The 27,921-nt window shown below is 54.8% G+C and overlaps 1 protein-coding gene across 2 annotated transcripts; it reads right to left on the reverse strand.

Annotated features, from left to right (window-relative positions):
* Positions 1-223: 223 nt before the first annotated feature.
* RBPMS2 (RNA binding protein, mRNA processing factor 2) lies at positions 224-27,921 on the reverse strand. Of its 2 annotated transcripts, XR_008973863.1 has the most exons (9): positions 27,569-27,921; positions 15,224-15,301; positions 14,498-14,536; positions 13,859-13,921; positions 12,201-12,351; positions 11,435-11,583; positions 8,367-8,529; positions 873-942; positions 224-599 (listed from the first exon to the last, which is right to left on the reverse strand). XR_008973863.1 is itself a non-coding variant. In XM_057422128.1 (8 exons), the coding sequence occupies exons 1-7, from the start codon at positions 27,626-27,628 to the stop codon at positions 880-882; spliced, it is 603 nt and encodes a 200-aa protein (XP_057278111.1). In that variant the 5' UTR covers positions 27,629-27,921; the 3' UTR covers positions 224-599; positions 873-879. The 2 variants fall into 2 exon arrangements, 1 of the variants encoding a protein (XP_057278111.1); XM_057422128.1 differs by lacking the exon at positions 8,367-8,529.

Genomic DNA, 27,921 nt, shown 5'->3' on the forward strand with positions numbered 1-27,921 from the left:
AACAAGGGAAAAAAAACAACGGAGCATTTCTCAAATTTTTCTGGGTGTACTGGGAAGGGGAGGGCAGAGGTGGGAGAAGGGGTGAGACAAGGACAGTTTAGTATTTCTCAAAGCCCAGTATTCACTGAAGCAAGATGAAAACGTTGATGGGTCAATCTGTTGGGCCAAGACCTGTTGCTAACGGTTACACAAACGCTAGAACAAACAAACTTACACTCACACATACACAAGTTAAGTGTTTTAATTCATGCCAGAAAACATGCAAAACCCATTGCCTTTCGTTCCCTTCAGCTGAGCCACTGGGACAGGGCGAGCCCGGGGAAGCCCAGGACAGAGACCCCCGGGCTGGGCTTCGGCACAGCCACACTGCGAAGCTCAGCCAGGGAGGATGTCCTGGGGAGGAAGGGAGGGAGGGATGGAGGCGGCGCATAGCCCATGGTGGCTTCACAGTCCAGGGATGGGGGATGCTGGCAGCCCCTGGGGAGCGCGCCGGGGCCGGGTGCCTTGTCACCAAACCAAACCAAGAGGAGTTTGAGTGATCATCCCTGGCACATTGCTCCGGAGAGGCAGGGAGGAGGAACACGAGCCGAGGAGAGACGCTGCAGGAAAGGAGCAGCAGTGAGCAGGGCTGGTTGGATCTGCTCCAAAAGCAGCACCCACAGCCCCTTCTCCATCCTCAGACTTGGGGCAGGGAGAGTTTCCCTGCTCCCACAAGGGTGGGTTTGGCTCCACCATCCATCACTGTTAACCCAACCACACTGGTTGATGTGGGGGGCTGAGCCCAAGCTCCCATCCCTCCTCCCCACAGGAGCCCAAGAATCCCAGGGATGAACAAGGCAAGCACCTGGCTCCAAGAGCCATCAACTACTTACTAACGAACTAACAAAACTGACGAGACTTCCATCCTTGCTGGGTAGCTTCAGAGGGAGGGTACCAGCGCATCTGGAAAAGAAAGCCATGCCAGAGGTCCATGATTCAGGATTATCTCAGCCAGAGCCCAAACCACCAGCTCCTTCAGGCCATGTACAAACTCCACTGATTTTCCATGCTGGAGACATCCTTAACTGAGGCTCCAGGGTGAGCCACAAATACTACCCGAGTAGCATCCCAGCCTGGGGCTGCACTGTGCCAGCACTACACTGGCCAGCTCTGGTGGCTCATGCAAGGACAGGCCCAGGCTCACCAGGCACTGGGACCTGGCCAGGTCCTCCCCCAAGGAGCGCAGCAGGGTCCCACACATCTCAACTACTGTCTGCCTACTGGCATAGCCAGAAGACAGCCACCAAGTACACACTCATGCCTGGCCCTGATCACTACAACACACAGAACATCACCCTCCAAGCTGGGAAAGCTCCTCACCACCAAGCTATATATGAAGTTTACCACTGCAGAAGTGTGCACAGGGAGGGGCTGTTCCCCTCCACCCAGCATGCTCCCGCTCCCACCCACCCTCCATATTTCCATATTTACATCCTTCCCCTTGTTCAGGCTAAGGCAGGTGGAGGTGGCTCACGTTGGGCATTCAGCATCCCAAAGTGGTGGCCACTCTGCCCTCAGACAGTAGAAGGAAGCATCTCCTCACCACACACTTAAGCCAGACCACCTCTACACGACATGCATTAGGTAAGAACTGGCTCATCCACCACAGAGAAGACCCATGAAGTTCCTAAGACACAACCCAGCCATCAGAAAAGGCTCCAGGCAAACCACATCATAGGAAGAACTTGGTAGAGCTGCAAACCAGCGAGACTTGGAGGCTTCCCTGGCAGGTCATTGCTGCCACATCTACTGCTGAGGCCTGCTCCTTGCCAAGGAAGGACTGCTAGATGGGGACCCAACAAGAGACACGGAAACAGGAACTGAACAGACACTTTCCAGCTTGTCAGTAGATGCAGCAACCTGGCAATGTCCAGTAGAACAGCATCAGACATCCAGATGCTCCCATTCGGTACATCAGGCTGAGCTGAGGTAGCAGCTTCATGCCCGAGAGCAGCAGGAAAAGTCTGTATCGCTTGAATGAGCATAATCAGAGCAGGAACAGCTCATGGTTCAGTCCTGCTGCTGCTGCTGCAAATGGAGCTGAAACACAGTGGCCAGCCCCACTCTCCTTCCTCCCTAGCTGGTGCTGACAGGCATCAAAGAGCAGCAGCTACACAGAGGGCTGTGGGTACCAGCAGAATGATGGACTGTAAGAGGCAGAAAACCCTCTGGAGCCTGGTGTGAACCGCTCCCCCTGTTAAACCATCCTGGCAAGGCTGTCCCCTTCCCTGAACAAGCCCGGCTGGATGCTCTCCTCCCAAGCACATGCACTACGTGCCAGAGGAAAAACAACAGTATTCCCAGAGCAGCTCCAACCCCCACGCATGGCACTCTCCCACTAAGAGGGACCCTTGGTCAAGGGCATTCAGGCTTTCTTGAAGCAAGCACCCAGATCAGTTGGGCAAAGGAAGAGCTGCAGCCACAGCCAAAGCATCTAGCTTAGCAGAAGCTTTAGAGCTTCTCTAACCCATAGCTGCCTGCACCCAGCAAGGGAGAACCTGCCAGCCAGGGCTCTCTCCAGAGTCAGGTCTCCTCTGCAGGCTCTAAGCATGCAAAAGACCTCAAGAAAGCCACAGCAGGTTGAGATATAAGTGGCAATGAGGGGGAGATGGGGACTGGCTATGTTCTAACCAGGCACACTGTCCACCTGATGCACTACATGACTCTGCAATGCAAGTCTTGCTGCAAAGGTAACCAGGAGTGGAGATGCAGACCTATGTCCCCAGTCCCAGCTGTCCAGAAGCTGTACACAGGCCTCCAGAAGAGTCAGAACTGAAAACCAGGGCACCCAGAGCCTCAGTGACATCCCTTGGATTACTCTCCAAGCCAGGCACATTCAGTCAGTCCCTTCAAACCCTACTCCCTTTACCCTGTAAGAAACAGACGTCTGGCACCCAATGAGGATGCCAAGCCAGAGGCATTGTATTCACTCCTTCATGCGAAGACCTGCAGCAAGCTGCCAGGGCCTTGACTCTGCAGCATCCTTACTGGAGCTGGAGAGGACAAGAAGCACACACCTCCCAGAAAGCACAGCTGCCTGTGATGGCCAGGCCCTCCCTCCACACGCACAAGGGCTGTGATGCCAGTAACTGAACAGCTTCAAGCATGACTCAGTGACCTCAAGTCTGTCTTCTTGTGACAGCTCCCACAGGGAGGAGCACTGCACATCACATCCCACAGGGAGGAGTTCCTGCTGGATCCCAGCTCCCGTTCAGGCACCACCACCACAATTGAAGCTGTCTATAGCCTGGCACACTGGGCTGGTTGGACTCCTTGTCAGGCATCTTCACAAGGCAAGTGTCACCAAATCAGCTCCCACCTGGCCCCATAGCTCAGTCCATGACACAGCAGCCAGATGTGTCCCATTCAATCCAGTCTTGGGCGGAGGGAATCAAGGACATGGACTTAACCAAGACTCTCCTCCCCAGTCCCATCTAGTGCTATGAACAAAAAGCTATCTTGGTGCCATGCACACCATGCTCCATCAGCCTGTAAGAGGGACCCAGCTCAGCTGCACTCTTGGTGCCCAGCCTGAGGCCACCACACTGGTCTGGGGCACAGTTATCTCCTTCCACCAACACAGGCCACGAAGACAGCAGCTTGGTGCAGGCAGCAGCATCACTGGCAACTATGGGTCCACCACAGTGCAAGGACAGGGGCTCCTTCCTGCCCCCAGCCCTGCCATGGGGAGGCGCTTGCTCGGCAGAGCCCCATCTCCTCAGCAGCCGCAGTCCTTCAGGGCGGAGGTTTCACACTCCAGCACCCTCCCCTCCACAGCTGGAAGTCGTTTGTTCCCTCCTGCCCAGCAGCAACAGGAAACTCCCCCTGCATTCACAAGGCTGCGAGCGCTTAACCCTGGGAGCTGCCTCCATCCCACGCCAGGCTCTGGGTGAGCAGCACGGCTCTGGGTAAGCGGGCACAGCAGCCACACACATGCAGGATCGTTATCCCCCAACCCAGCTCCTCGTCCTCTCCTCAGGGGCCTAAGCCACCTCTGCCCCACACGCACCCCCCACCCCAGGCCTGGCCAAGCTTCCATAGAAATTCTGTGGGTTTTTTTTCTTAAAACACGCACTGTCAGTGGTTACAGCATTAATGAGCCTCCACTTCCGATGGAGCACCTCTCCTTGCCCTCCTCCCTAGGTCTTCAATGCTCATGCACCAAACACAACCACCCTACCTCGTGGTGGCCCCACATGCCAGTAGCACAGAGGGGCTCAGCCCGGAGGCTGGCAGGAGCTTGCGCAGATGCAGTGATCCTGGGCACAAGCCAAGGCTCTAACACGCTGGCAGGGTGAGGAAATACCTGCCAGGTCCTTCAGCCCACAGAAAGAATAAGGACTTGATGGGATGAGGCAGGAACACCCCTCACTAGCAGGGATGTTTCTGAGACCAGAAGAAAGCACCAGAAGAACCAGACTGGAGGCAACAGCTGGGCAAGAGGACGGTTTTCACATCTAAAGTGTCTCGGCACCTTGCTGTTGCCACAGGAGCAGAGAGGCTCTGCAAACAGAGGGCTCCTGGAGCCATCTGAAAGAGACCACCAGCACCATAGTGGAACGTACAGGACTGTCCCAAGAGGATTGCACCCTGTCAGGCCAAGCCAGAGCACTTCCCATGGGGAGCAGGTTTCTCCAAGAGCTTTCAGAAGATCTGTTATCTCTCAAAATACTACATCTGTCAAGGAGGAAGATGAGAAAGGGTGATTGGAGGCATCTGGCACTGGGTGAAGAAAATAGAGCAAGGGAGGCTTTTACTGGAAGAGACACAGTGTTGTTTCTGTAGCTGCATTAGCTCACAGCTGGAAGGGGGTCTGGCCACATCTGCAACCATCACATCTGCCTGTGGTGATGAGACAGACACCACCAGCTCACTGCAGTCAGCCTGGAGCTGCAGTGTGCAACACCTGTCCCAGGAAACAGCTGGAGAAGATGAATTTGCGCCTTTGCCTGCCACCTTCCAGAGGCCAGATGAAACATCCAGAAGAGCTTCTCCCTTGCTGCAGCACAAGATCAGCACACCTAAATGGTAAATGGGATAAATACTCCATCAGTGCTTCACTTCCCTCGTCATGTCCTCCACTGCCTCTCCCAACTACCCTCAGAATTTAAATTTCCCATCTTGCCCACCATCCTTATGGAGAGCGATTCCTTCAGTAGGAAGGTTAAGATGAAGGATGGATGGCCTGAATACAGAGATCCATCCTCAAGCTGCATTTAGCTCAGGTGGCCTGCCTTTCCTCCTTAGTTACTTCTACATCTTTTTATCTTTGCTTTGCAGTCAGTTCCAGAATCTTGTGGTGCTCAGAGCTGTCCCTACCACTGGAATGGACCCAGCCACCTCCACAGGTACAAGAAAGGCTCCCTGTGCAGGCAGGGACAAAACAATGTTGTGCTCCTGGGAGCTGGTGAGATCCTAACCAACACATCCAAGAGCTGTATCTAGTCACCAGCTCCTGATGCTCAAAGTGATACCTTCAGCTATGCTGCTGCTGAGATAGCCTGACCCTGGCAAGCCACAGATACATCACAGTCACCACTTTCCCATGCTGATGGTCACTGCATGCAAGCCTTGGGCACACCACAGCGGTGGGCAGCAAGAGCTGCTCTGCTCCAGCTGGGAACACAGCTGACAGGGCACAGCCCAGGGCAGGCAAGGACAACCTGCAAAGGTGCACCCATGAGGCACTAATATCACCCATTAGCACTCTCTAGGCACACATTTCCGCGCTCAGCAGTAGGCATTTCACCCAAGCCACACGCTTGTAGGGTCCTTCAGGGGTCTGGGTTAAGCAGAGGAGCATCCAAACATTTGCTGGTTAAGACCAAGCAGCTCAATCCACCACCAAGAATACCTCACTTGCAATCAAATCAAGCACATACATCCCCAAGGCAGCCATGGTGAGGGAGGGCTAGAGGACGTCTCACACCATGTCGAAAAGCATGCAGAAGATGATTGGCACTGATCCATTCTGTTGTTTAGGAGGAGAGTTTTAACAGGCACCCATCCAATGCCTTGTACCCCTCTGGGCCTTGAGGCAGCTTATGCTGCAGCTCATGGAGACATTCCCATCTTAAAGTCCATAGCAAACAAGCGTTTCTCCTTTTCCCGGACTGGACACGAGTTGTGCTGCTTTCCTCTGGGTTGAGCTAGGGAGAACCCAGGCTGGCCACAGCTCAGGGAGTCACTTCAGATGGCATCTTGGTCCAGTTTGCTCATCACGTGTGATTTAGCAAGAATGGCTGCTCAGGTACCTGGAGGAGCCAAGAGCATGACCTGCTTGCTCCTCTCTGGCTAGAAGGAAAGGGCTGGCCTGGGGAGAGCTTACTCAGGGCTGCCTGGGCAGCTATGCCAGCACTAAGTCACTGGTTTAGAAAGACATGAAGGTCTTGAAGAGTGCTTCACACCTCTGGGAAGCATGAAGGTTGCCCAGAAAGAATAATCCTGCAAAGTCCTACGCAAGAGCTCCAACAAACATGCCACAAGTTATCAGGTGTAGAAAATCCATCACTGTCTGCAGTCTCCCATCCCAGGGAGGTTCTATCAGAGCTCAGCTGACACAACACGGAAGTTCAGGAGATTTTTGCAGATGGGACCATGAAATGAGTCCAGAGGTTAGTGGTGCGCAAAGGCAGATCCCCATTGTCCAGCAGATCCACCATGGCCATTGCTTGGTGCTCCAGGGCTCAGCCAGGCTGGTGGCACCAGGTGGTCACACACCCAGCAAGTAGCAGCCTCCCAACAGTACAGCACTGAAAGAGGAGGACCCGAGCCTGCCCCAGCACACCTTCACCATACTCACAGTTCTCACCAGATCACAGCCACCATGATCTGCCTCAGTCCATCCACAAGAGCAGCCACTGCTCAGGAAATCCAGCTTGCTCTAAGCCAGCTTCCACAGCAAACAAGAGGGAAAGGTTTCTTCTGAGCACTGACATCTTCTTTGATCACTGGGCTCTGCCTCAGCTCAGTGCTGGGAAGCCTTAGGGTCCTGCTGGGCTCTTGCACCACCACCATATAGCCATGGTCCAGGCCTGCTCCTTCCACCCACCACTTGCTTGGTCAGGTCCTAAGTTCAGGGACCCGCATCGACCATTTCCTTAAAGCCTCCAGACAAGGCTGCTGCCAGCAGCAGCAACAAGGATGCTCTGAGGGTACCTTGGGCAGCCCCCCTCCAAAGGACTAGCATCTGCAACCTGCTTCCTGCCTTGAAAACATCTACCCTAGTCTCCTGGGCTCTGGGTACCCCACGTGTCAGCCTAGTCTCCTACAAGCACCATGCTATAACCAACAGCATCAGTCATGTTCTTATGACGTTTCCTACTCCCCACTCAGAGGCTGGCTTTGCAGTACTCCAAAACAAGTGGTTGTCCATCAGAGATGCAATGCAGCCCAACTCCATCACACAGGCAATAGCTGTTCACCTGGTCCCAACAGAACATGACAAGCTGCATCATTATGATTGCATCAAGCTCTCCCCACGAGACCAGCTCTGCACATCTTTGCACCTCGCAGTCTTGTAAGGGCAAAGGCAGACCTGGCCTCCCATCTTTGATAAATTCTTTCCCCAATCTCACTACCACACAGAGGAAAAACCACTACCCAGAACCACTGCAACGAGAAGTGAGCCAAGACTCAGTTCCTTCAGTTAGAGCTGACCACAGCAACCATCCTCCCTGACAACCAGTCCCAAGCCAGGCCTTCTTCCCCCTTCGCCTGTGATGTCAGGTTGCAAGGGAGAAGCCAAGCTCCAGGTGGGAACTTGCTCCATTTCCAGTAACTGGAAAGGAAAGAGGTGAGATTAGACCCAGGATTAAGGGCAGGGTCTGTCCCGATATGCGATTCTGGAACAAAGTGACCGGCAAGTGCTGCTGTCTAAGGTGCCCACTAGAATTTAGTTGTGTGCTATCACTATCACGTCACTCACCTCCCCCACCGTGTGCCAGGAGTGAGATCAAGGTGTATATTTCTGGTTGCCCTCAAAGGGTCATGGTTGGGGAGAAACCGGGTTTCCTTCATGCCGAGCGGCAGGGTTGGCCCTGCCCTGGCTCAACCAGGCTGCTCCCCTCCCACCGGCGGGACCTGGCTGAGCCTGGCTCAGCTGGGAGGAGTTGATGTAAGATGGTGCCATGCTGTGTGCGCCATGTCATGTGCTGCCAAGTTGGAGATGTGGGTTAGAAAGAAGGCCTGGCATCTCATTCCCCAGGCTCTGGTGGGTGGGTAGCGTGAGGCCCATGCACTGGGTTGCCAAGGAGATACGGGCTACAGAGATGGGCAGAAGCTTGCAAATCCCATGGTGCACCTTGGAGGAGAGATGGTTACCTTACCAGTCTTTCCAGACGGGGCTGCCATCATGCTTAACACTCCTAGGAATGAAGCTGTAGTACAGCCACTCCACTAGCTGCAATAAGGCATCACTAGGATGTCCCATCTCCAGGGACAGCTCTGAGCTTCAGGGCTAGCCTGCGCTGGCATCATGGCTGGAGTTCACTAGGGACATCAAAGGAGGGATTTGAGAGAGGGTGGGAGGGAGGGAAGGCAAATGGGACAATCTTAAAGTCAGCAGAGTTTCCACAGGTAGAGGCCCTCGGTGGTGCAGGGTCAGGTCACAGTCACATCTGCAGCAGCCAGGTGCCTGCTGGGAACATCACCAACAGCTCCCATTGTGCCAGACCAGGCCCAGCCTGTGCCACCTCCTGCCCCTTGTCAGCCCTCTGGGCAGCTCTCAGGAGGCTGCATAGGTGCAGGGAGCAGCCACCTCCTCTCCTGCTCACTACCAGACTTGAACACAGCTGCAGGAGGACAAGCACTGCAGGTTTAAATCTTCTGTGCCAAGCTCTCACTTCAGCTACAGCCTCCAACTTCATGCCTGCCTCTGGACTGATTGTTATAGAGCTGCGATAGCTCTGGCCATCCCCATGAACATCCTCCACAGCCTCAGGAGGAAGAGCTGCAGCTGTTCTGGAGAACAACCCATGTGCCCACCACCCCACCAGCATGGAAAACCAAGCCCTAACCAGCACAAGCAGAGGGCTCAGCACACCGAGACTAAGGTTAGCCCAGTTTGTGAGCAAAAGTCACTTTACTGACTTGCTCCACCCTGCCCCAGCTCTGCAAAGGAGGGCTCCAGCCTAGAGACCAGGCAGCTCAGACCTGCCAGCCTGAGTAATGTTTAACCCCATAAAACTTTATTGGTAACATATACTGCGCCAGAAGGTCTCCCTGTGAGGCCACTGCCAGCTCCAGCACAAACCAGCAAGGAGCTCCTGTAACTACTCGGCCAGCCCAGGTACTCTTGGAAGAAAGCTGGGTCCAGCAATGTCCTGGAGGGGCTACCGTAGCTCCTCAAATGCTGACTTGCCCCCAGGTCGTATGGACCTCCTTGGGCAAGGACTCCTACCTATACAGGGAGCTCCTTTGCCTCAGGATGATTACTGTGACCAGAAGAGCTCCTTGAAAGCTAGTAGCTTGCCAACTGGAGGGCAGGAACTAAGACCCCAGAGGGAAAAGATGCAGCTGAAGGTGAAGGCCTCCTTGACACCCTCCACTTCAGGAGGGCAGAGTTTTTCTCCCCCATCATGCACCATAAAGCTTGGGGTCTAACCCCTATGCTCAGGGTCTCCATACAGTGACCAATTATCATCCCTGAAGGAACTGCAGTAATGGTTTCATCTTCCCTGTGAGGGTGCTGAGGCGCTGGCACAGGGTGCCCAGAGAAGCTGTGGCTGCCCCATCCCTGGCAGTGTTCAAGGCCAGGTTGGACACAGGGGCTTGGAGCAAGCTGCTCTAGTGGAAGGGGTCGCTGCCCATGGCAGGGGTTGGAACTGGATGAGCTTTAAGGTCCCTTCCAGCCCAACCTTTTCTATGACCTTATCATCCCCTCAACCACATCAGCCAGACCAGAAGGGTTTTTTATTGGTCCTCCTTGCCAGGGGCAATTCAACTGGCAACAGCCCTTAGCTCCATTAACCAACACCACAAGGAGCAGCAAAAAAGGGCTACCCAGGAGCAGAGCACACTCCTCTAGTTGTGGGCACCATCAGTAACTTTCAGATAACACCAACGAGCATCAGCCTCCCGGTGAAGGACCAGCCTGGCTCTGGAGGCTCTTGAAGAACAAGCCAGTGCCTGGTCCTGCCTTGGGCCCTGTACACATCTTGCCTAGCCTGCAGAAGCTTCAGCCCATAACCAGTAAAGGGGCAAAAGCAGCAGAGGCCTGCAGGGGTGCAAGGGGCAGGACAGACAAGTCTACACAAGCCACAAGCTTGCATTCCCTCCACTGCCTCTGTATTGCATTTGGGAGACAAGCTGGGCAGTTACAGTCAAGACACTTGCAAGAAACAAGAGGATGCCAAAGGGCCAACCGAGCATTGGCCAGGTGAACAAGGTGAGGGGACACAGATTTTCCTCTCAATTTGAGTAGGGAAGATAAGCACCCTGCAGAGAGCAGAGGTTAAGTCCCAATGCTCTGGGGTCTAAGCCAGAGTCCCACTGCCATAGTCCCCCATGGCACTACTAAAGGAGCAGAGGCCAAAGCAGGCAGAGCACAGCTGGCTGGTAACACTAAGCAGGGCAGGGAGAGGGCCTCCAGTTTCTCCTACACAACTGCTCTAGACCAAGCACCTTAATCTGGAATTACGACACTACTATTTCAGCTTTCCCTTGCATTTCCATGGTTTCAGGGGCTTCATGCTCAGCAGGGGTGTTGGTCTCAATACATTAAAGCGTTCCAGTTTCAGATCAGTACAGGCATCCCTACATCTCCAGCTGTCAGCTACAGACCCTGGGGGACTAGGCAGTGGGTTGAACCACCACCAGCATTTCCAGGGGCTCATAGATGGAGTAACCCTCTCTAGCCTGCATCCAGGGTATATAAACACTGTCCCATCAGAGCTCCTCACTGTGACAAGGACTCGCTCGTCTCCTGCAGGACCTTCTCCTCCAGCTTCAAGAGTATTTGAACTGCTTGGCCCCAAGGGGTCCCAGCTGAGCCCCTCAGCTTCAACACCGAGCTAAGCCTGTTGCCTTTGCCATGACTTCAAGGAGGACATTTTACTTGCTGGCAGGTAGCTTTTCCTCCCAGCAGTTCCAGCCTCTGGCCACAGGGACCAAAGCAGCCAGCCAGAAACTGAGCCCCGACTCTCCCATCTGCCTGCCTCCTGCCGGGAAGCAGGCTGGACCTCCAGGTCAGAAGTCATCATCCAGCCCTGGCTGCTCTGGGCCACACAGACCCATCCCCTGCGGTTTGCTCCGAGCTGGGGGGGCCCCAACGCACTTGAGCCGGGAGGAGGCTCTGCCCGGGAGCCAAGGTGCGGAGCAGCCAAGCAGAACCCGCGGGAGCGAGCGCCAGGGCAGGGGAGAAGGGGGCCGGGTTCTGGCGCAGGGAGCAACTCACCTGAGCGTGAAGAGCAGCAGCTGCGGCGGCGGCCGCTGGGTACGTGAAGGCAGCATGGGGGATGGCGGGGGTCAGCTCCGTGGTGTACAGCGGGTACGGAGCCCACGCCTCTGGCGACGCTGGAATAAGAGCTGCTCCAGTCAGGTCATCTACACAGCAGGAGACAAGGTGGCAGCAGCTCAGTCGCTGGCCCCAGCAGCTTGGTTCAAGGGGTTTCCAACCCCAAGCTGGAGCTTCGCACTGAGACATAAAACCTTGCACCCCTCCAGCATTCCTGTGACAGCTGCTCCTCCAGCCTTGCCAAGAGAGGCCAGGAACAGGCTCTGTCACCGCTCAGCTACCCACCTGGGCTTTGGACACACACACACGACAGGGATGGTGTCACAGGACGGCAAGACAGAGGACAGGGCTTTCAGCACTACATTACAGGCTGCCCAACAAGCCCCAGCAGGGCTGCTCGCCCCACCAAGCTACACTGAAGGCACATAACACAGAACCCATCCTTTCTGCTTGGCACCTAGGGACGACTTAAAGGACTTATGGTATCACTTGAACTACCCAAACCAGTTCCGCTCTCCCAACAATCCTAGTGTCAGCCAGAAGCCTTACCAGATGCATGTTACTCTGTTGTAACCCTAATATTCTGGCCTTCTTGCACCAGGCATATTTCAGCCAGAGCATGCATATGTATTTTTCCACCCTGTCAACATTCCCAGGGTTGGGCATCTCCCAGGTTGCACCAGCCATGGCCTCAAAGCATACTCACAAGGGTCCCGTGCAATGAAGTGTGCACCCAAGGCAGGGTGGATGTTGGTAGGGTTTGGCGTGGCCATCAGCTTGCTCTTGGCCATCTTTGTGTTGGCTTTTGCAAACTCTAATCTCAAGGTCTGGGGGTTCTCTGGGTCAAAGCGGATGCCCTGTCACAGAAGAAAGCACAGGAATCTCTCAGAGGGGAGGTTTCCAGTCCAAGCAAGGGCTGTGCCTCTCCATGGAGCAAAGCCCAACTGGGAAACCAAGGCCACCATGATGCAGTCACATGCCCATGTCGCCTCACTGCAACACCCAAGCCCCCACGTGCTTGTATTTCTATGTTTGGCTGGCCTAGGACCACTGTTTCCAGCATGGTGGATATTTCTACCAACACTGACCAGGAAATATCCACCTGCTGGAGCTGGGATAACCCATCTGTACTGGAGCTCCTACCTGTAGTGCTGCTACAGGCAGAGACACTAGCACATGCCACAGTGCCCAAAGCAAGGTCTACAGCAGAGCAGAACCAGATCAGCATGTCTTGCTGCCTAGCTCCCACAGAGTATGCTGATAGTTTTGGGTATGCCTCCCATGTTGACCATCTTCAGGTCTTTTTCTTGAGCTGCAGCAGTTTGGAAACACTGTGAATGTGCTAAAGAGCCCATACTAGACAGCTTAGGCCCTGCCATGCAAACAGCAGCATGGGAAGGCTGGTTTCCTTCCTTTCTGAAGGAAGTACCTTCTGGCTGCAGAGGTCTTGGCAGATCAGAGTCCAGGACAAGGACCTGCTCTGCTGACCTGCCACACACTTGACACCTGGGCATTAGGTAAGTGAGGCTTTAACAAGGCCACTAGCACCAAGCAAGTCCTACAGCCACATGACAGACCAGCTTTGAACTGAGCCTGCTTCTCTACCCTCATACCCTGGTAAGCTTGACCCAGAGCTTCAGAAAACTCATGTTAAACAAAAGTTGAGCTCCACATGCCTACTTAAAACATTACAAGGTGTCAGCTGGGTATCACTCTGTGCCTGGGATCCACCTCTGTCCACAAGACCTCTCATCAGTTTTCCAAGGGCTGGTTCCCCAGAGAAAACCTGGCTGCTCCGGGTACCCCAAGCAAAGCCCAAGTCAAGCAAGTCCCCACCTTGGTGCTCAGTGCTCCCTGAAGAGTAGCTCTGGCCACACATTGACACACGTAAGTAATCCATGCTCATTTGAACAAGGTGGCTCCCTTAGTTCACCAGTCTTCCCCATACAGGAGGGAGCACTTAATGGATAACAAATAGGCTTCACAGCCTGGATCTTGTCATCAGAGGCCAATTATGGAGTTGCATGCAAACTCAAGGAAAAGAAGTAGCTGTTCTTTCCCTATACCCTCAGAGGCCCTGGAGCAGTCTTCCAGTGGTCAGAAACTACATCTACACCAAGTGTGGAATAGTCTGCATTCATTTGCTCACACTGATGTCAGCCTTAAACAGCTCTGCTGCTTCCCTGACGAGATGCTGCAGGACCATTTGGCTTCTGTACTCAAGGGCACAGCTATGACACCCTAACACTTCCCATGCTATAGGCAAGCCAGATACAACTTTAGCCCACAGCTATGGGTCTAGCTACAGCATATGACCCCAGACCTCCAGGGTCATCAGGCACTCCCTGCACATTGGGTACTCACATTCAAGGCGTTCTTTGCTGCTTCAGCACCAGCCCGGCTGTCAAAGGTCACAAAACCAACTGGCTAAAAGAAATAATGCTGGTTTTAATTTGGAAGTCTCTTCCAGCTCCTCAAGCTACCTGCTACCCCCTCTGCCCCAGACAGCTTACAGCAAGCAGAAGAGACCCCCTAAAGCTGCAGAGGGCATTCAAGCAGGGCTTGAAGTGCCTGAGGTCATCTGCACAAGAACCCTGCTCTGCGGCTGCTCCCACCACACCAAAATGTTTTGGCATTCATGTATGCAGGGGCACTGCTCATCCTGGTAGCCCCCAGCAAGGGTACCCCATGCTGGCATGGAGGACTTGTTAGGAAGGGGAATAGGGTGGGACTGGGGAAGGCTTCTGGCAGCACAGGGTTTGAGGCTGAAGCATCAAGTCTCATCCAGCCCATATGGCCCTGGGAAGCAATAGAAGATATGGAGCCATTCAGCACATACCAAGAACTTGGGGCCACCAGGATAGTGGCGGTGAGCAGAACCCTGCTGTAAACATGGTGCTAAACACAACAATGCTTTACATAGTGAAATAGTATCTGTCCTCCTCCCCTCCCACCATGCCTGGTTTTCTAGCAAAAACCAAGAAAGCTGGAAAAAGGAGATACCTGCTTTGAAGTTAGCTTGATCAGTGACCCTTCATAACCCTGCAGAAGGGAAGAAAGCAAGTCAGTGTCAGGCTCCTGAAAGAGCCAAGCTACAATCAAGACATGACACAACAGCTCCAGGAGGTCCTGTAGCACCAAATCCTTCATAAGGCAGGGTTTGCAGCAGCAGTAGGTACATTAACACTTCTTTGCCACCAAAAGAAGACACTTAAACTAGACTAAGGGCAGAGCACATATCTTAGCTAGTGTCTTCTGGCCCTTTGGGAAGAAATCCCATTTTCTAGCCCTTCATCAAGCTACTAAGACTAGCACCCTGCCAGGCTAGTGTCTACAGAGCACAGTTCACCCCCTGCTAGAAGAGGGCAAACAAGGAAACCCCACTTCCCTCAAGGCAGCCTACATGTTGACCTAGCAAAGGATGGAGAGTTAGGAGATCAGGACACATCCTCAAGGAAGTACTGACCCAGTTGGGCAGCAGAGCTGGTCAAGCAGCCTTCATCAAGCTTGGAGATGGCACGATTTCAACAACTGTCTCCAGGGGAGGGTCACCAGCTGACTACAAGCCATAGGTTACCATGCTGGTTTCATAGCAGGTTCTCCAAGCTTTCACAGAAATCCAACCTTCCCACTTCATCCTTTCTGCCCCTCTGACAGAGATCCTGGCTGCAAGGTTGGCCATAAGACAGCATCTTTCTTACCAGAGACCAAATTTGAAAACCTTCTTACCTTGAATGGTCGGAAGAGTAGGTAGAGCTCTCTGGGCTTGATATCCACGGGAAGACCACTGACAAACAGTGTCCGTACCTAGGAGAGAGGTCAACGAGGTCTACTGAAAGGAGATGCTTAGCACCAAAGCAGGAGAACAGAGCACAGCTCCGAAGCTAGGTGCAACAGGCGTTAGACACCTTGCACCAAAGGTGGCCTTGCACACACCAACCTTTCCCTGCGGTAGAGGAGCCCTGGCCACTCTCTCCTCCATGACACAGAAGATTTGGTCCTTTATGAATAGTCGCCAGCAGAACAGTCAGGGTTGGTCAGGGCATGGACACCAGCCCCACAGTCTGACTGGACTCTGAGGACTAAAACTTGGAAAGGCCATAGACTGCCAAAAGCACCAACACAGAGTTTGACACATATCAATGGTCCAGAAGAGACTAGTACGTCTCTCTCCAGCTCTTTCTACAGATCATACACTAGATCTCCTTGCCTTAGCCTGTCATGGAACTTCTGCCACCAATTCAAAGAGAGCCCTCAAATTTGAACAAAACCTCACTCCTATACTCACATCTTTTGACTCCTGCAACAGCCTCAGAACATCACTGGGAGGATGGTTTTGGGGTCTGTTCTAGCTCCTCCACCAACATGCATCAGATCCTTCAGAAGCTGCTCCCAAAACAGCTCTGAAGGGTGTTTATTGTGCCCAACCAAAAGCCAGCTGTGCTGCACAAAGTCCATGGAGGCTGCTGCTCTCTCCAAGCTGTAGAAGTCATTTCCTGAGACCAAACACACTCAGCGCATATAAGCTAAAATTGAGTACCAGAGGAAGATTCCAATCCAAAGTCTTGAAATTATCTATGACAGTTCACATGCATAGCCAGGAAGAACAGTGCTGAAGGCTCATGGCCTGGGAGAACTCGGACCATCATGGCCACCTTCTCCCTACACACTGGGAGACACTGGCCTGGGAGCCTGTTTCCATAGGAAGCACCATGATGAAGCCTCCAAGACTTCTCAGCACAGAGCTACAAAGGGAAGTTATGCGCAGAGGTCACAAAGACACTGGTGATCATTAACAAGGACCATGAGACCACAAGCACAGCTCAGGCAGCACTGACAGATGGGTGAGGGAAGATAGAAGACTACATGAATAAGATGGAGCTCTGTAGTCCTCACTTCTCACTGCATAGGGATGTCGCCCTCTGAGCCTGTCCCAACCAAACCATGAGAAGGTCATGGAGCGATGACCAAATGTTCAGAATGGCAGCAAATAGTCCCAGACACTTTTGAGCTGCAAAACACGTAGCCAGACCAGGAGCTTTCCAAGCCAGACCCCATCTCCTAGCCTGTTTCCAGGCTGGAGTAACCCCACTGCATTTGCAGGGCAGAAGAAATCTGCTCCCACATTTTAGCTTCCACTCCACCATTGTCCCTTCCCAGACATTTGACACATGGTTAAACTTCTTTTGCCACCCAAGTCAGCAGCACACACTTGCCCTGGGCTGGAGACAGCAAACACCTAAAAACACAGGAGCATGCAGCAGAGCCTCTGCACCCTCTCATTCTGGAGGCAGCCTCCTCCAAGCAGGGAAGTTTCTCCTTTTTACAAAGGGGACACAGGGCTCCCTGAGCTCCTGTGCCCAAGATAGTCCTGGCAGGGCAGAGAGACACCCTTCCCATCAACTCAGGGCAGCTTAAGCCCACCAGGACAGAAAGTAATCATGTAAGCCTTGGGACCTCTGCCCCTCTTGCTCTCTGTGCACACCGAGACCAGCTGCCACCACCCAGTGAACACCCCAGTGTGCCGCTACCACCCCCATCGGTATGCAGAGCCCTTCTCCAGCCTGGTGTGCCTCAAGACTGCTGCAGAATGCAGCCACTGAGCACCCTTCCCTCCAAGAGCAGCTTTCTTCCCATCCCCTCCCTGGTTCTTCGGTATGAATGGCCCTACCACACACCCCAGCTTTTGCTGTGCCCTGTCTAGGGAAGCAGGATGCTATCTGCAGCACTCCAGAAACACTTTCCAAGCCCAGGCTCAGGCTGACAGTACTCCCACCCTGCCCAGCCCCTCATTTGATGCTTTGATGGATCACTCCAGGGCCACCTCATGCCCAGACAGAGCTGGCAATGGCACTGTCTCTCATTGTGCTGGCTGCCTCTAAGACTTTGACGCCTGTGCTTCAGCACCAGCTACATGGAGCACTCGCGGTGCATTCCCAGAAGACACACAGCCATCTCTTGCAGGGGAGGTCTGTGCAGTGTGGTGGCACACATGTGCCTCAGCCATGTGAAAGCACCATCCCTTTTCAATATTTCAGGATCTCAGGACCCCAGAATGGATGTTTCTTCCAAGCAGATAGAAAACTGCATCCCTGTTGGGTCTCTAAATGGTCCCGTGATGTGTCATTTGGTAAGTCCTTGCGACAGGCATGACAGAATGAAAGATGCATGGCTGCTCAGGGAAGGGGAACTCAGCTACTCAGACCCCTTACAAAAGCCTGAACAGAGCAATGCAGGCTCTTTGTGAGAGTAACAAGCTCCTAATGCCAGTCCCATAAGTTGCTGCTGAAGACAGCAAGAAGAGACCTTTTCTTGAAGGCCAAAATCTTCCCTTGGCCTCCACCAGTCTGTCACCATACACTGCATTGGGAAGGGTATCTCAGCCAAACCACAGCACCCACCAAGGGCTGTCATCACCCCAAAGAGAGCCTGGAAACAACCAAATGTCACCAGCTGCAAATCTATGAACAAGGTTTCCCCAGAGGATCTCAGCACAGACTAAGGAAGGTCCCTGCTCAGAAGAGCTTGTTAAAGGTGAAGAGATGAAGTGATTTGTTTTCCAAGATCTCTGCAATTCTGCACATTCATTAAGTGGTCTAGAAAAGGGTAAGGGGAAAGTGAAACCAAGGTACCCAGGGAAGGGAGAGTGAGGCTGGCGAGACCTGAGGACAGAGTGAGGTGAACCAGAGGGAGATCGCTTCCAAGACAAGTTGTAAACATGGGATCGGCAGCAATCAGAAAGCAAGGAGATCTGGGTTATCCCACAGGAGAAAAGCAGGAGGCAACTTGCCAGTCTGAGCATCCTGTGCACTGTGCCCAAGCCTGCTCCAACCTCCTCGCCCTGCTCCGGAAAGAGGAAACTAGATGAGGCCAACAGGGTCTGAACAAGCATCTCCCAATGGATTAGCTGAACTGGGACTCTCCAGTCACTCCTCTGCAGACCTGCAGGCTTTGGGAGGCCACCAGGACCAACCAGGGCCAATGGAATCCCACCTCCTAGCCCTTGCACTCAACATGCAAAGACAGGGTAGGTTCTGCTTAAATAAATTTCCCTGCTTCGACACCCTGCCACCAACCAGCAGGTTCAGCCTCCCCAGAGCAGCTGGAAAAGCCACAGGAGAATAAGGAAATCTCTTCTGAGCAAGCTGTGGAGCTGCCTGGGCCAACTGTATGTTCAGCAAGAACTCTGAGAAGATACAGCAGAAGCACATCTCCAGGAGTACCTTGTTCTTAGACTCCAGTGGTAGCAGCCACTCAAGACACCAGGCAGGAGCAACCCCATCTTGCCCAGGATGGCTGATCCAAACAGGACACACAGACAGGAGGGAAGTGGGGCAGGGAGCAGCTCACGTACCAGACAGCCCTGCCGCTGCTCCAGGCCCTGCACAGAACACTTCCCTTTCCCCATCCTATCCCCCCAGGGATCTCCCCAGCCCAAGCACCTGGCAGGGATGGGGGAGAGCCATGGAAAACAGGACTTGTGCCAGGAGGAACAAGACCATCTAGGCCATCTCTTTGAGAGGGGGGATCCCAGCATAGCTTCCCCCGCAGGATGGAGGGAGGGACAAGGACAAACCCAGCTAGGGCTCAAGTGGCTCTGAAGCACTCACACAGCTGTGTCTCACAGAAGAGACATCTATTGCAAGCACAGCCAAGTACTTAGCACCAAAGCTTTTAAGAACCCAGGCAGAAACACCTGCCTCTTCCTACCGGAGCTCCAGCAATGCCAGGACATCAGCATGGGTCTTACAACATCCACATCTCCCAGCCATGTCTGCTGTTAAAGAAGAGCTCTTGAAAGGGTCCCAAGAGGAGCCAGGCACTGCCCTGGGGCCCAGCAAGGGTCAGGTTATGTGAGAAACATTACAGGTGAAGGCATGAGTACCTACCTCCAGCGAGGTGGCTCTGCTGGGTCTCCAGTGCCGGGCTTCTGCTGAGAGACTGCTCTAAATCATCCCAGAAGGAACAAAGCTGACCCTCCCCTCCTGCAGGATCAGCCCTGGTTTTGCATAGCTGTGGCCTCTCCAGTGCCACAAAACCAGCCTGGTCCTAGGGCCAGGCTCCCACCACCTGGAGCACACAAGCCTTTTATCACCAGCAGTTAGGAGACATCCAAGAACAGCTACAGCAGGAACATGCTCTAGTGCCTCATCTGCACTATACCACTAGGCACCCCCTGCTCCAGGAAGCCACCCACAGCTACATGCCATTTTTCCTGGACACAAGCCATCTCCCTCTCGTTCACACCAATACATCCACTGAGACTTCTCCCTGTGCCAGCAGCCAAAGGGAGCCCTCGCGCCATCCAGGGCCAAGCTCAGCCACAGCATCCCCAAGGCAGTCCTCGGGGTGCCGGCAGCTCAGACACATGGGCTGCAGCTCTTCCCCTGGGAGAGCATCACAGCGGTGTGCCCAGTGGCACCCGGGGCCACCAGCAGAGCTGCAGGGGGAAACGCAGCCCAGGCCACTTGACGCAAGGCCGCTGGAATGCGGCGAGGCTGCCCCAGGAGCCAGGACTTATAAGGCACAGAGGCAAAAGGCAGGGAGGCAAGCTGGCAGGCCAGGGCTGCAGGGAGGGAAGCGCTCAGGAGCTGGCCACAGGGCTTAGAAACAGGACAGCTCCCTCCTCTCACTGCCCATACGGACATGGGGCTGCAGGGTTCCCGTCCTGGGCAGGTTTGCACATCAGCACATCGAACTGCCCAGCATGCTTCCTGAGGGGAAGAGGCTTGCTAACAGGCTCCATCACTGCTCCATGCCTCAGTTTCCCCCTCACCAGCAGTACTCGATAGCAGAGAGGCTGCAGGAGCTGTCTGCCCACTTGCAATTCCAGCACTGTATCCTCAATCCTGTGTCCACAGGCCAGTAGCCCCGAGTCCCAGCATAGGATCAGACCAGGAGCTGCTCCAGCCAGTAAGCCCCAAGCACCAACACAGCAACCCACACACACAAGAAATGTGTTCACCCATCCCCAGAGGGCAAAGAGGGCGTTAAATCATGCCCAGCACTTGAAGCAAGGAGGCATTTCCCTCCCAAATCAGCCTTTTGTACACAAGGCACCCCAGGACCCACATCCTGCTCACCCAGAGGGGAGGAAGGCAGGCTCACCACAAGTGCACAAGCAGTTTACTCCCTGAGGCTGGGGCATTTCACATGTGCCACCACTTACAGCTGGATCAGCCCATCCCAGCACAGCTCTACCCTGTGCCAGGCAGGGAGGGTGCCAGCAGGGCTCAGCAATCCCTATGGTCAGGGTAGCAAGGCATTTGGAGCGAGGGGGAAGCAGAGAGAGGCACAAGCCCTGCCTGGGGAGCAGGAAGCACATGCGAGCTGATAACCCTGGGCACAACGAGGCAGAACCCAAGAATAGTGCATGGCCCTCACAGAGGAAGTGCTGCTGGAGCAGCTCTGCCCTCCTATCGAGGGCCATCCCCTGCATCGCTGCAGGATCCCATGGAATGAGTGGCACCCACCCATGAGTTCAAAGCTGTTGAAGCATTTGTGGAGGTCAGTTCCACAACTCCCAAGGAATTACTGTCCCAAAGGGCCAGCTCCCCAGCTCAGGGAGATGCTGGTTGAGCATCCTCAGGATGCCATTGTGGCATTCCACCTTGCCAAGAGGTCTGCTAAGCTAGAGGAGGATGGGCACAAGTATCGCAGCCAACGTGCTGAGGGATGCTCACATCCACACACATGCTACCCAACCCATGGCACTAAGCCCCTGGCTTCAGAGACCCAGCAACACATGTGCCACCCTCTGATGTTCAGGGACCTACAGATCCCTTTCACCACTGGCTGGAGCCATGGACCCTACCCAGAGGGGCAGCTCTCATACCAGGTAAACCTGCTGCAGACCAGCTCCTGGCATTTGCTCTTCTGCCAGGATACACAGAGGTGAGCCAAGTTCCTGCTGGCCTCAGCCCAGAGAGGAACACATTGGTATGGATGCAGGACCCTCACAAGGTACATTCTCACCTCTTAAGCAAGTAGATCTGTCTGCTCCACCCTCCCACAAGGTGATTCCTGAGCACTTTTCAGTCCTGTGCCTCCTCTGCCCACAAAGGCACTCGAATATCTCCTTAAACCAACCCGATTTGGGGCAGCACACCGCTAGCTGCCGCAGCCCCAGGGAGCATGTCTGGTACCCCCACAGCCCAACAGCAAGCAAGTCTCTCACAAAAGCCAAGTGACAGCAAGCTGAAAGCTTGCAGGGGCTCTCTGCTGTTGACAGTGGTTATTGGAGTGGCACCCCCATCACAGGGAGACCTTTGGGTACACCAGTAGGATGACAAACACCCACAAGACTAAGCCCACCATTGCATCAGTACAGTTCTTGGCAAGACAGCCCTCTCCACTGCCCAGTGGCCCTGTCCTATCCAAATATGGGCCAGGAATGTCCATCCCAACCAGCATCATGCCCCGATCTCCCCACAGACCCCAAGCAGGCACCATTCCATACAACACAGAGACAAGATAGAGACAAGACCCTGAGCCCAGAAGGAGAGCCTGGGGAGCAGAGTAGAGCACACAGCAAGAATGGATACAACGCACAGCCCAAGCCTTAAGGTACCCACAAGGAACAAGTCACGTCCCAGCCTGCTCCACACTGGCACCCACTGTGGGCAGAGAAATCCTGGGAAGCAAAGCTTCCTTCCCTCCTCCAGTACTTCCCAAAGGAGCTGGGTGCTCTCTCCAAGTCCACAGCTTGTTCTGCACTTCAAGCCACTGCTACAGGTGGCCTGGGGAAGTCACACTTTCAGACAGACACTGGCCTCCAGCTACTGAAAGCAGATGGGACCAACACACATCCCAGGTCAAGAGCTTCTGACACACAGCCATGAACAAGACCCAATCCCACACTAAGGCAAGAACTCATCATCACATTCTCTGCAGCACAGGACTGAATGTACCACACCAAACTAGGAGATGCAACATCTCCATAGCCTCTTCTGGGCTATGCAGCAGGACTGGAGATTCTCCTCAACAGGTAAGACTGCCCTCCTGGGTCCTTGGGTTTCCAGCAACCACAGCCTGTGGCCAAGTAAGCTTGGGCTCAGTGACCAAGTGGAGCAATGTGCAAGGCCAGCACATACAATCCCACACAAGTGTCCTCTAGAGATGCCCATCCCAGCAGCCACTCAGCTGGATGGAGGCAGGATCTCATAGCTCTGCTTGGTCACCCTACCCTAGCACAGGACACTCGGCCAGTTGGGCTCGAGACTTCCTTCTCATAGAGCACACAGCAGAGGTCAGCATCTTGTCCCTGTCCACAGGACTACGCGGAGGAGACGATGCTCACTAGACAGCTGGACAGAGCAAGCCTCAGCACTATCCCTGCTCCCATCTCCAAGTAAGAGCCGGCAGGTGAGCCCTGGGGCCAAAGGAAGCCTTGCCACCTCAGACCCACCAAGAAAAGCCCAGACTTTGCAGAAGCCTCTAGCTCTACATGCACTGCCCTCCAGCCATCACCCAAAGCACCACAACACCCCTTTGCTGGGGTGAAATGAGAAGAGCAGGCGTGGGGACAGGCAGCATCTCAACCATATCATGACCTCCTCCTCCTCAGACATGCTGGGCTAGCTCAGGATCACAGCTACCCTGACACACTTCAGCATGGCCCTGGTTCAGCAGCTCCAGTGCTGGGGCTGAGTCCCACTACCATGCTCCCCGACCAGGTCCAGATTCACAGCACTGGGAATGCAGGAGAAATTTGGTTTCAGCCATTCCACATGGCACACATGTCTTTTAAAGCACAAATGAATCCTTCCCATTTACAGCCTCTGTCACATGAGGCTGCAGAGAAGTCTACTGAGAAGGCTACTGGGTCCCAGCCAGTGCCTGGTACTCCTGAAGAGAAGGGGCTCACCACTGCACGAGATGCTGACCACCTCACTTCCACACTCATGCCCTGGTGAGATTTCAGGCTGAAGCCTTTACTTCAGGCCCTCAGAGGTCCAGGACAGGCAGAAGCATTGGTCCATGATCCAAGCAGCAAAGTTTTCATGACTTGGCACAGCCAAGACCAGCAAGCCTAAGGGGCCTTTTGGCTCCAGAAGTCCTCTGTACCAGTTCCAGCAAGAATCATACTGGACCTTCTACACCACCAGTTCCTCTAGCAGAGACATGAGGAAGCACAGCAAAGCCTGAACCACTCTTGGCTCCCTTACAGACATCTCCAAGCGTTTCTGAAGCTGGGTCTCATTTACTAGACCAGCTACACAGCCAGGTAGCAGGAGGAAGAACAGTTAGCCCATCTCGGGGTCCTGCTGGGATATTGATGCTCAAAACAACTTAGACTCGTGTCTAAAACTTTGATTTGGAAGAGCAAGAAAGGAGAAATAACCTTCTTTACAGGGTATTTACAGAGGCATATTTACATTGTCCTGGACATGAGGAGATAACAGGGAGATTCCCACAACTCTCCCCCAGTAAGAGCAGTCATCGATACACCAAGAAGAGGTCTGGGAACACACCAGTTCCCAGAACCTCTGTGTGCATGGTGACTTCAGGGTATGTGCTCAGCCAACAATCTGTCACTAATAGAAAGCTGCATCTAACACTGAGGGGACTTTTATGATGCATGAAAACGGCTCTGAAGCACCATCCTGCTTCAGCCAGACCAAGTACAAGACGATTAGCAAGCGGTGAGCACAACTACTACACCCTGAAGTTCTTTGTAGCAAAGAGCAGCATCACAGAGTCATTTGGCTTCAGAAATTATATTAACCTTATTTGTTTCAAGTCAGAGAGCTAGAATCCATGCATGCAAGAGGTATCCAGGTCCACTCAAGCAGAGATTACAGAAATCAAGAGATGCCTGGCACCAATCCAGGAAGTGCTACAGGCATCCAGCACGTAACACAGGCTGCTCACCACTGGCATTCCCATGTGGTTCTGGCAGCACCATTGTGCAACAGCTACAAAAGGCCAAGGATGAAATACTCACTACTTCAGAGTCTCCCTAGGAGCCAAGAGCCTCCTGCCTCCCCTACCAGGGCATCTTTAACAGGTAACGCTGCACAGCCTTGCTGTGGACCAAAAGGGAAGATGATCCTTTCCTAGCAGGTAGCTTCTAATGGTCCTCATTTTACATTTGATGCTTTCCACATTCAGAAGTCCATGATGTCCAACCTACCATGATAGCAGCAGCCACCACCCATGGACTTGCAAGCAGGCCCTTGAGCCCTGCCAAGGGAAGGGGCCAAGAGGGCATGCGGGATAACCACAGACTTCAGCCACCTGCATCTAGACAACCAGTTCCAGATTTCCCCTGCTCCCCATGAACCCGGAACTGTCCAGTGACCTCCTGGGAGAGTAAGGATTAGCTTCCAGAGTAGAAACAACGCTTTTACACCAGAAAGAGCAGGGTGAATGCATGGGGTCCTTAATGCAACATGACCACGAACACAACACACAGCATCCATGTCCAGGTCCTCCGGAGGCTGAAGAACGCTCTGCCTGCAGCAGGGGTGTGCAGCACCCAGGCAGCTCCTGCCTCACACCACCCCTCAGGAGTGCTGTCACACAGATTGGCGGCTGCCTGGAAAACTAAACAGAAGATAGCAGCAAGTGGGGAGGGACTGAGCTTGGGGAGGTGTCTGGTGAGGAACAGCAGGGACTGACATTAGGCCCTGTTTGTTTAACATTCCCGTTAACGACCTCGAGAGGAGAAAGAGGCATTCCTGTCCTCCGCATGTCACCGGGCAGGAAGCGGCTGTGAGATCCAGGGGCTTGCAGATAAGATAAAGGGAAAGGCTGAATTTGGGAGCTTCGCCCCACACCATATCTGGGGTGCACGGCGCCCTTCTGCAAATGCTCAGGGATGCGGCGACGGAGGCTCATGGAGGGGGGGAATGGAGGAGTGTTTGCAGCACCAGGATCTGGCTGCTTTATCCACACAGTACGGGAAGATATCCCAGCACACCTCCTGTGTACGCTGGGACTGAAAGATTCCACTTTGCACTAAATATATTTATCACTCTGTGTCAAGGGAGCTCCGGGCAAGAATCTGGGCTGGATCTGGAATTAAGCCCCTCAGACCACACCAGGACCCTGAACACAAGGTCACTCCTTCTGCCACCACTAGCTGCTTCTGCAGTGAGGAATGGCTCCCGGTCAGCCAGGAGGATGTACAGGGAAAGCAAACGCTCCGAGGGCTCCCACAGGCTCAGGGTAGCCACCACAGAGCCCAACCAGCAGCTCATCACCCACAGCATTATTTGTGATGGATCCTGGCAGAGAGAGTCCTTCCCAATAGCAACCCCACGAGGGATGGGGACACCCCCACTAGTCCCAGCCCATTAGCTCCCAGGCATCCTCAGCCACCTCTATGGTGGTCAGTCCTTTGTTGCACCCCTGGGTGCAGCACCCAATGAAGCAGCAGACCATCTAGCAGGGTGTATGGAGCCGTTCCCCTCCAGCACACACCCAGGGGTGACATGATGGAGAACAGGGACTGCTTCTGTTCAACTCCTGCCCTATTCCCAAGGGATATAGTCCTTAACTCTGTTTTCCAGCCACTAAGCATCACTCCAGAGAGGACTTGGCCTCCCCAGAGGGCTGGGATTTCCAGGCTCCCAAAATGCAATGGCTTCCGTCACCCACTTTGCCAGACCACCATCCAGCAGCAGGGAACAGGCCCGCACCAGGAGCTCACCCGGCCAGCACCAGAGGGGCACCAGGCCAGCTGGAGCAACGCCACTGGGATGCAACAAGCGGCACTGACCTCAGGGAGCTTCGCAGGCCAGTGAATAATTGGATCAAGGAGCCCCACTGTCCTGCGCGCATGCGTGCAGAGCCCACAGAACCTCCGCATCCAAGCCTCCAACACCAAGGAAGCAGCACACAGTCCCCAGTGCTTGGTCTATCCCCACCCACACCAGAGCCACTCAGTGAAGCTGGGACATGTCACCAGCATCACATCACCTAAGCCTTGCTCCATGCAGGGTGGAGAAATGCTACGGCCACCACCTGCCAATCCATTCCACCCCATTACCCACATCCCCCCATGCTGGGTTGGAGACTAGTGGGTGCAATGGCCCCAGGACAGCTGGCGCATGAGGACTGCGTGGCTCCCATGGGTGGTGGAGAAAACCAGGCGCCATGTTGCGGCGGTGCGAGCGCACGGCGCGCTGGAGCTAGCGAGGGGAGGGGACACGGCACCTCCCCGGGTGTGAGGACTGCAGCAAAATGCTGCCAAGGCCGGGCATTTTCCAGCACCCTCTCCAAAATGGACGGCAGCGAGTGACCCACTGCATCAGTGCCTGCTGGAGGGACGCAATGAGAGAGGCGCTGTGCTTACAGTGATGCTACCAACATCACTGCAAGAGAGCCAGAGAGCAAATGTGTAGGGCTGCAAGCTCAGCTTTGGCATGGTGCTACAGACAAGAGACCCTTGCAAGCCCTCCCAGCAGAGTCCAGCAGCAGGCAGGCTCCAGCTTGCAATAGCCATCTAAGAGAAGGGAACTGCTGGCAGGGCAGCTCACAGCCCTCCAGCCCTAACCAGGCTGCCAACAGGGAGCTAAGGAAGATCTCCACCACCATGGTCCAGGTGTACCCACATGGGCAGAGCAGTGCCTGGGTGCCAGAGCCTGGTGCCCTCGAGCCACAGGGACTTGGGGACAAGACACTGCCCATGGGCACAGGCTGGAGGGAGCAGGTACTTGCCAATCCCCTGCCCCAGGGGTGCTACAGGGACACAAGGCTGACGAGGGGGTTCCCAATCCCTGCTGCATCCGCGGGATGGCCCGGGGGCGCCAGCTCTAAGAGCTGCTCGCAGCGCCCTGCCCGAGGTGCTCCAGCCCCAGACCCCGATTCTCCATACCCCGGCTCCCAGGTCGGGGCAGCCCCAGCATCCCTTCTCTGCGCCCCAACGAGCCAGGGCTGCAGCTCCAACGCCGTGCCCTCGGTTCCTCGAGCACGGCGCTGTGCTCCGGCCCCAGTTCCCCTACACGGCGGTGCCACATCCCTGACGCCTCATCCTCAATTCCCCGACGCCGCCGTGCTCTATCCCAGGTCCTCCAGCCCCGACGCCCCGCCGCTCCAGCCCCGCCATGCCTCGTCCCCGGTTCTCACCTCCTCTTCGACGTTGCCGCTGCCGTTGGTGTGCTCGGTGTCCTTGTTGAGGTTGCTCATGGTGAGGTGCCGGGGTAAAGGGGCGAACGGGGCGGGGGTGGTGCCGGCTGCTTTGGAGCTCCGGTGCGGTGCCGGTGCGCAGGGGCGGTGCGGGGCGGTGTGGGACGGCGCTGCCCTCCTGGCTCACATGCGGCGTCCCGGGACCTCGCCGCCGTTAAGGGCCGGGCCGGGGGTAGCGGGGCCGAGCGGAGCGCAACGAGCCGCAGCTGCGGGGCCGACGCGCCCCAGCCCCCGCCGCTCCCGGTGCCGCCGCCGAGCACCGAGCAGCGGGGCCGGGACCCGCCCGCCCCCGC

This window comes from Pezoporus wallicus, unplaced genomic scaffold, assembly GCF_028554395.1.
Source record: "Pezoporus wallicus isolate ANWC-B61680 ecotype Strahan unplaced genomic scaffold, APGP_CSIRO_Pwel_v1 contig_8476, whole genome shotgun sequence".
Taxonomy (NCBI): domain Eukaryota; kingdom Metazoa; phylum Chordata; class Aves; order Psittaciformes; family Psittacidae; genus Pezoporus; species Pezoporus wallicus.

Excerpts from the sequence above, each read along its gene's own strand:
- RBPMS2 (XM_057422128.1), bottom strand. The coding sequence starts at position 27,628 with ATGAGCAACCTCAACAAGGACACCGAGCACACCAACGGCAGCGGCAAC. Across the intron at positions 13,922-14,497 it reads TCAAGCTAACTTCAAAGCAG|CCAGTTGGTTTTGTGACCTT; the intron begins GTATCTCCTTTT and ends TATTTCTTTTAG. Across the intron at positions 12,352-13,858 it reads CAGCAAAGAACGCCTTGAAT|GGCATCCGCTTTGACCCAGA; the intron begins GTGAGTACCCAA and ends CTTCTGTGACAG.